The 8,854-nt window shown below is 54.6% G+C and overlaps 1 protein-coding gene across 1 annotated transcript; it reads right to left on the reverse strand.

Moving 5' to 3' along the window:
• Positions 1-7,150: 7,150 nt before the first annotated feature.
• LOC137411467 (uncharacterized) lies at positions 7,151-8,480 on the reverse strand. The gene has a single exon (XM_078769907.1). The coding sequence runs from the start codon at positions 8,477-8,479 to the stop codon at positions 7,481-7,483; it is 999 nt and encodes a 332-aa protein (XP_078626033.1). The 5' UTR covers position 8,480; the 3' UTR covers positions 7,151-7,480.
• Between the last annotated feature and the right edge of the window lie 374 nt (positions 8,481-8,854).

Below are 8,854 nucleotides of genomic sequence, written 5' to 3' on the forward strand. Positions count from 1 at the left end.
CAAATTTGTGGGTCGAATATTAAATAGGTTGATGTTTAGATTAATGATTAATATAAACAAAAAGAAAAAAATGAGGAATTGTGGAGGCATATATATAATTATTTATACTAGGGCATGCCCGTACTATATATATGCCCGTACTATATATCTATCTAAAATTATATCCCCCCCCTCTATTTACATGAAATGGTTTGGTCCATTCGCAACGCCAAAGCGAACGGCGAACGGCTTGCGAGTACAGTGACAATCCCCCCCCTCTATTTACATGAAATGGTTTCGTCCATTCACAACGACCACAGAACCCCCCCCCTCTATTTACATGGAATGGTTTGGTCCATTCGCAACGCCGGCACACGCGATCGTTCGCTGCTCTCTGATTGGTTGAATCGTTTTTTGGACATAGCTCGGTAAGTAATTGTCCGATTAATATGAAACCTTGAAAAGGCACATCCTCGGGTCCCCAGCAATATACCTGGCAAGTTAAAAGTATATCGGACCCGTGGTTGTCGAGAAACAGCGGTCACAGACAAACGTACAGACGTACAGACAGACAGACAGAGATTACTGGAATTATAGATAGATTCTCCTTCGCTCTTGTTAAAATGTGTTTTTCTCTTGAAATGAAGCTTGGAACATTCTTGTTCGGAGGGGTCAGGAAGGAGTGACCTATGGTTCGATAAAAAGGTGTTTTATCACTTTAAAATGTGACAGCTGTCTAAGAAATGGTCCTTAGGATTCTCCAAGATAGAACCCAGACTGTTCCACTGTCTGAGCCGGGGGAGTCTGTTCGGAGTCTTAAATCCCATACCATATATGGAAGTGAACATTGATAATATAAGGTAAATGTGGCTTGAAGGAGACAGAGCTGCGCTGGCCAAGAGGGAAGGAGAAGATCCGCGGATGAGAAGTTTGTGCCATGCCAAGACCGGCTGAACAGAGAAGCTTCGTTAACAGTTCAGTTCTTTCTTAGTAAAGTGATTATCTTGAGTTAGTACATTCTGCCCTTCCCCTTAAAGTTTAATAAACCTATTAAACCGAACAGAAGTGGAGTCTTCCTTTCATCATATATGGATAAGGAACTCTTCTATAGGTGTGTGGGTGTATAAGGAAGAACGCTATTGAAAATTGGGTCGCCACGTCAAAATCCAAGATGGCCACCGCCATGTATGTCTGAACCTTGTAACCTGCATATCTTGAAAAAAAAGCGAAGTACCAACTTCTAATTTGGTGTGTGGGTGTATCTCGCCATAACGAAGAACGCTATTGAAAATTGGGTCGCCACATCAAAATCCAAGATGGCCGCCGCCATGTATGTCCGAACCTTGTGAGATGAATATCTTGAAAAATAAGCGAAGTACCAACTTCTAATTTGGTGTGTGGGTGTATCTCGCCATAAGGAAGAACGCTATTGAAAATTGGGTCGCCACGTCAAATTCCAAGATGGCCGCCACCATATATATGTCTGAACCTTGTGAGCGAAATATCTCGAGAAATAAGCGAAGTACCAACTTCTAATCTGGTGTGTGGGTGTATCTCGGCACACGGAAGAACGCTGTTTAAAATTGGGTCGCCACGTCAAAATCCAAGATGGCCGCCGCCATGTATGTCTGAATCTTGTGAGATGAATATCTTGAAAGATAAGCGAAGTACCAACTTCTAATTTGGTGTGTGGGTGTATCTCGGCATAAGGAAGACCGCGATTGTAAAGTGGGTCGCCACGTCAAAATCCAGGACGGCCGCCACCATATATATGTCTGAACCTTGTGAGCGAAATATCTTGAAAAATAAGCGAAGTACCTTCTGGTGTGTGGGTGTATCTAGGCATAAGGAAGAACGCTATTGAAAATTGGGTCGCCACTGTAGTGAAATCGTATTCGTACTGAACCCGGGGTGATGCTCGCTGCTCGTTGACACCGCTAGGGGCGTGACTATAAGACCCGCTGCTGCGAACGGTGCTCCGAGACTTCTCCTGTGACATGTTACATCTGGTAGACTCGCTAACGGTACGCCTGCATAGAATATCTAGCTTGCTTGCATTGAATGATATGAATGGACCCATGAGATGTCACATCCTATACTTATTGTATTTTCTACTTTACAGGATGATGTTATGATCTAAATGCAATTAAACCAACCCGTTGGACTAAAGTTGTGTGGACCTGATTGGTTTTACACAACACTTAATTGCATTTAAGATCTACCGACATGGCTGGCAACAAGACGCTGACGGTGTCCGTATTCTGCGCCGACCCGCAAGCCCCGGATGGTGGCTTGCAGCTGAAGCACTGGCTCAGACAATTGGAGAATCTTTTTGATGAGCCTGAGACCGCTCCGACGGCTGCCGCGAAGCTAGCGATTCTCCATTCAAGAATCGACTACCGGGTGTACAACGCTACCGCTCAATGCGCGACGTATGACCTCTCCATCGCGGAGCTCAAACGGCTGTACATAAAGGAAAAAAGCCCGGTGTATGCACGATATTTGCTGCAAACGCGACGTCAGCAACCCAACGAGGTGATGGACCACTACGCCCAGGAGCTCCGGCAGCTTTTGCTGGACAGCGTCAGGGAGCCACGGAATCCCGCGCAGGCTCAGGATGATCGTCTTTTAGATGCCTTCGTTGCAGGGGTCTCCTCCCAGGAACTAAGGCTCAAACTCTTGGAGAAGACCGACCTGACATTCGCTACGGCACTCGAGCAAGGGATAGTATACACCGAAGCGCGGATGCAATCGAACACCTATGATCGCACGCGCCTCTTGGCGGGCACCACACTACACGCCCGGCCAGAGAGTGCTACCGCCGAGGACGCAGATCCGCTCGCTGAACTCCGGGATGCTCCGGAGGAAGACCCAGCCCTGACGGCTGCCGTTACGACCAGACCCAAGGCTTTACGCGGGGCCGCATGCTTTTTCTGTGGGGGGCCACGTCATGCCCGGGTCGTGTGTACGGCACGAGACGCTATATGCCATTTGTGCTCGCAAAAGGGACATTACGCGAAAGTGTGCAGGAAAACGGCACGCGGCTCATTGACTCGCGCGGTCGCGGTCGCGGCGACCTTGAATGGGCTCATTGCGGAGCCCGCGAGCCGAGCCCGACACCCGGCGCCTTACCCGACTTCGAAGGGGAGGGCCCCTCTCTGCGGGCCCCTGGGCGCTCAGACGTCCTTGGCGGGCGTCACCGGACAGCCACCACCGTCTCATTCTCCATCGGGCACAAAGGACGTGTCCTTGACCAAACTCCGGGCCACGCAAGGGGCTTTGATGCATCGCCAAGCCCCAGCGGAACGTTCTCCTCGAGTCGTCCACGAGCTAACGGCGGCCCACGCCCCGACAAAGGAGATTTCAAATACTACGGAGGCCTTTTGCTGCCAAAAATGTCAAAAGGCGATTTCGAATACTACGGAAGCCTTTTTCTGCCAAAAGTGTCAAAAGGCGATTTCAAATACTACGGAGGCCTTTTCCCATCAGAATTGTCAGTTTTTGAATCGCGAAACACTGGAATGCTTGGGAAAGCCCTCTGATGACGATAATGGATTCCCCATGGTCAACACAGACTCCGGCCACGACCGCAAAACTGCTGCTGGCGTAGGATCCACCCGCGAGGCAGGTCCGACCCATTCGGGGGGCTCAGTCCCGCTCCCAGCAGCCTCGTCTGGCCTGGCTCAAGCCCTTATTCCCCTCATGGTCGAAGGCCATTGTGTTCGGGCCTTGGTGGATTCAGGATCTACGGATAGTTTTATCGACCAGCGACTGGTGCTCAGGCATGGATGGCGGATCTGGAGGTCTACGAGACGGATCTTCATGGCTTCCCAGGGGCTTCGACTCAGCACGAAGGGGGAATGCCGATTGAAACTCGTGCTAAAGGGACGGGTTTTCCCTGATGTACACCTTATGGTTTTACCCGCATTATGTGCTGATATTCTGTTAGGACACGATTTTCTTAAGCTGCATGGACGTCTGGTAATGGAGTTTGGTGGGCCTGACACTCTTGTTGTGGGGGCGGACGACGCGCTTGCGGTGTGCGCCCTAGCGCAAATGGACGTCCAGCCGCTTTCGCTGTTCCCCAATCTAACCTCCGACTGCACCCCTGTCGCGGTAAAATCACGACGCTACTCTCGCGCTGACATGCAATTCATTGCGGACGAAACGGCTCAGCTCTTGAAAGACGGCATCATAGAACCTAGTAGGTCGCCGTGGCGCGCCCAGGTCTTGGTGGTGCGCAGCGAGGCCCATCGCAGACGCATGGTAATCGACTATTCCCAAACGATTAACCGCTTTACACAGCTGGATGCCTACCCCCTTCCGGGGATGGACGCGCTAGTGCAACAGGTGTCCCAGTATTCGGTCTATAGCACTCTCGATCTCCGTAGTGCGTACCACCAGATCCCTATCTCTCGGGCGGATCGTATCTATACCGCATTTGAGTCGGGGCAGCGGTTGTACCAATTTACGCGATTGCCTTTTGGGGTAACGAACGGGGTCGCTTGTTTCCAGAGGGCCATGGATGACCTCGTTGCGCGGGAGCACTTAACCGATGTTTTCGTCTACCTCGATAATCTTACGGTTTGTGGATATGACCAAGGGCACCATGATGCTAATCTGAAGCGCTTCCTTGAGGTCGCGCAATGGTATCACTTAACTATGAACGAGGATAAGTGCCAATACTCCCTACGCACGATAGATCTTCTGGGGTACACCGTGACCCATGGCTCCGTCGCTCCGGATAAGGAGCGTCTGCGACCTTTGCTCGACATGGCCCCTCCCTGCGATCGGGCGTCCCTGAAGCGCGCCCTTGGGCTGTTCGCCCATTACTCCAAATGGGTGCAAAGTTTCTCCGCGAAACTTCGCCCCCTTGTGGCCTGCGACACCTTTCCCCTGAGTCCGGCGGCATTGACGGCCTTTGAAGGCCTTAAGGCCGACATCGCCCGAGCCGCCGTGGCGACAATCGACGAGAGCGGCTCATTCGTCCTCGAAAGTGACGCCTCGGATCAGGCCATCGCGGCGACCCTCTCCCAAGGGGGGCGTCCCGTGGCTTCCTTTTCACGGACTCTTACCACTGCTGAGCGGAGACACTCGTCCGTTGAAAAGGAAGCGTATGCGATCGTCGAGTCTATTCGGCGATGGCGCCCGTACTTACTCGGGCGGAGCTTCCAAATCATCACGGACCAGCAAAGCGTTGCGTTCATGTACGACACCTTACACGCCCAGCGCATTAAGAACGAGAAAATCACTCGCTGGCGTATCGAACTCGCCGACTTCTGTTACACCATCAAATATCGCCCGGGGAAGGATAACCAGGCCGCCGATGCCTTATCACGACCGGCTACATGTGCCGGTATCACCTCTTTGGAGGGCCTACGGGTGCTGCATGCCACTGCGGGCCATCCCGGCGTAACGCGTTTCGCTCATTTTGTGCGGTGTGGGAATCTCCCATACTCGATTGACGATATCCGCCGTATCTGTCGCGACTGCGCTATCTGCGCGGAAATCAAACCGCGTTTCTATAACCCTCCCATGGGGACTCTGGTGAAGGCTACACGCCCGTGGGAACGCTTGGCGATGGATTTCAAGGGCCCATTGCCGGTGTCGAGCGGCTCTCGCTATCTGCTCACTATCGTTGATGAGTACTCGCGATTCCCCTTTGCTTATACGTGCGCGGACATGACTGCTGCCACGGTGATGCGATGCTTACAGAACTTGTTCTCAATGTTCGGTTACCCGGCCTATGTCCATACCGACCGGGGTGCGGTCTTCTTATCTCAGGAGGTGCGCGGCTATCTGCTCCAAAATAACATTGCGTCTAGTTACACCACGCCGTACAGACCCCAGGCTAATGGGCAGATCGAACGCTTCAACGGGATTATCTGGAGGGCCGTCATGCTCCACCTCCGGACCCTCGGCCGGGGCCTCGATAAATGGGCTTGGTCGCTACCTGCGGCGTTGAACTCGATCAGGGCTCTCCTGAGTACGGCAACCAACCAAACTCCCCACGAGCGACTTTTCCACCACCCCAGGAGCTCGGGGTGTATACAGTCTTTGCCCAGTTGGCTCGCTGGGCCCGGGCCGGCCTACCTTAAATGGGCGGTTCGCGCGAGCAAGTACGACCCCCTAGTGGACAAAGTGCAGATTCTCCAGGCTAATCCTGAGCATGCTCGTGTGATGACGACTGATGGCCGTGAGACTACTGTCTCCGTCCGTCACCTTGCCCCTTGCGGGGTCGACGACCTAAGTAGGGAATCGGACGAACCGATCGAACCCATCTATGAGACTATGGCCTCTCCCGACGCTCCCATCGCCGAAAGTCTACCGACCCTCCCCTCGCCGAGACTACCTGGGCCCGACGACTTGGAGTTACCCCCTTCGTCACCCGACCCTGTTGGCGCCTCTGACGCCGGGGACACAGGGATACGTGATGCCGTACCCGGGGAATTTCGGACACGTGCTGGCAGAGAAATTCGCCGCCCGGCCCGATACGGTTGGGTCGACCGATGTTCCGCACCCTATTCGTGCTGACGCTCACTCGCTTTAGCCGCGCTGCCGTATAATTCTGACAGGGGGGGAGAATGTAGTGAAATCGTATTCGTACTGAACCCGGGGTGATGCTCGCTGCTCGTTGACACCGCTAGGGGCGTGACTATAAGACCCGCTGCTGCGAACGGTGCTCCGAGACTTCTCCTGTGACATGTTACATCTGGTAGACTCGCTAACGGTATGCCTGCATAGAATATCTAGCTTGCTTGCATTGAATGATATGAATGGACCCATGAGATGTCACATCGTATACTTATTGTATTTTCTACTTTACAGGATGATGTTATGATCTAAATGCAATTAAACCAACCCGTTGGACTAAAGTTGTGTGGACCTGATTGGTTTTACATAACAGCCACGTCAAAATCCAAGATGGCCACCTCCATGTCTGTCTGACCCTTGTGAGCGAAATATCATATCATAGCATGTTTTCTGCATGTTCCACTTTGTCAACTCGCATCACTTCCCCGACGGGGGACCTAGGCGTAACGCTTGTTAGCTATAAAAGCAATTTGATGTGCTCCTGCAGGATCGAGAACAGAGGAATGTTTAAGGCCAGGTTAGAGCAACGAGCCGCATGATGTCCAGCCCAGGCATCAATATCAATGACAACAAATGATTCGACATCGATGCAGATTGTTTATTTGCGAAAAACAACAACGTACAAGCGTGCGGCAACTATCGAGTGTTCAAATTTACTTTGACCAAGGCAAAAACACAGAAGTTGCAAAACATATTAAGCATAATGATAATTCTGCACCAAGTTATTTCAAATCACAAAAAACTGCCTCTCACATTAACCTTTACAAAATACTCCCAGAAAAGTGTCATCTCAAGATTTAGCATCTTCACTCCTTTACTAAATTCCTCATATTTTTCAACAACAATTCTCACTCCCCTCTCAACTACTTTCCACTTTGTTTCCTACAACTTAGATACCGACAACACATTACTCGCTGTTTGGAGGCAGAGGGGGAGGAAGACCATGTGATGGATGCCCGTGATGAATGGGTGGCAAACCAGGAGGACCAGGAGCTCCTGGACCACCTCGAAGGCCACCAGGACCTGAAAGGACAGGACGTGGTACTGGTAGGGGACCAGAGAGAAGGCCAAGTGGAGGACCACTTGGTGCACCAGGTGGAGGACCAGTAGGTGGACCTGTTGGAAGTCCAGAAAGGACACCAGCAGGATGACCTAGAGGAGGACCAGATAAGGGTCCAGGAAGGGAAACTGGTGGGAGACCGCTTGGAGGTCCATGTGGAGGACCAGTTGGAGGTCGGGGAAGAAGACCAGGTGGGTGTCCAGTTGGTGGACCGGTCGGTGCACCGGATGGAGGACGCGGTCCGAGTAGTGGACCGGTCGGGGGGCCATGGTGTGGAGCTGTCGGGGGACCGTGGGGTGGACCTGTTAGCGAACCATGCAGAGGTCCTGTCGGCGGACCATGCGGTGGCCCAGACGGCAAACCATGTGGCGGGCCATGCTGCGGACCATGAGGCGGGCCGTGCTGCGGACCGGTCAGTGGGCCGTGCTGCGGACCGGTCGGTGGGCCATGCTGCGGACCGGTCGGTGGGCCATGCTGCGGACCGGTCGGTGGGCCATGCTGCGGACCGGTCGGTGGGCCGTGCTGCGGACCGGTCGGTGGGCCGTGCTGCGGACCGGTCGGTGGGCCGTGCTGCGGACCGGTCGGTGGGCCGTGCTGCGGACCGCTCGGTGGGCCGTGCTGCGGACCCGTCGGTGGGCCGTGGTGCGGACCCGTCGGGGGGCCATGCGGTGGACCCGTCGGGGGGCCATGCTGCAGAGGACCGGTCGGGGGGCCATGCTGCGGAAGACCGGTCGGGGGGCCGTGCGGCGGACCGGTTTGGGGACCATGCGGCGGACCAGTTTGGGGACCATGCTGCAGAGGACCGGTTGGTGGGCCATGCTGCTGAGGACCGGTCGGGGGGGCCATGCTGCTGAGGACCGGTCGGGGGGGCCATGCTGCTGAGAACCGGTCGGGGGGCCATGCTGCGGAGGACCGGTCGGAGGGCCATGCTGCGGAGGACCGGTCGGAGGGCCATGCTGCGGAGGACCGGTCGGAGGGCCATGCTGCGGAGGCCCGGTCGGAGGGCCATGCTGTGGAGGACCGGTCGGGGGGCCGTGGTGCAGAGGACCAGTCGGGGGGCCGTGGTGCGGAGGACCAGTCGGGGGGCCGTGGTGCGGACCGGTCGGGGGGCCGTGCGGTGGACCTGTCGGGGGGCCGTGCGGTGGACCTGTCGGGGGGACCGTGCGGCGGACCGGTCGGGGGACCGTGGGGCGGACCGGTCGGGGGGACCGTGCGGCGGAC

The sequence above is a fragment of the Myxine glutinosa genome, chromosome 1 (assembly GCF_964187855.1).
Source record: "Myxine glutinosa chromosome 1, kmMyxGlut1.1, whole genome shotgun sequence".
NCBI classification, from domain to species: Eukaryota; Metazoa; Chordata; class Myxini; order Myxiniformes; family Myxinidae; genus Myxine; species Myxine glutinosa.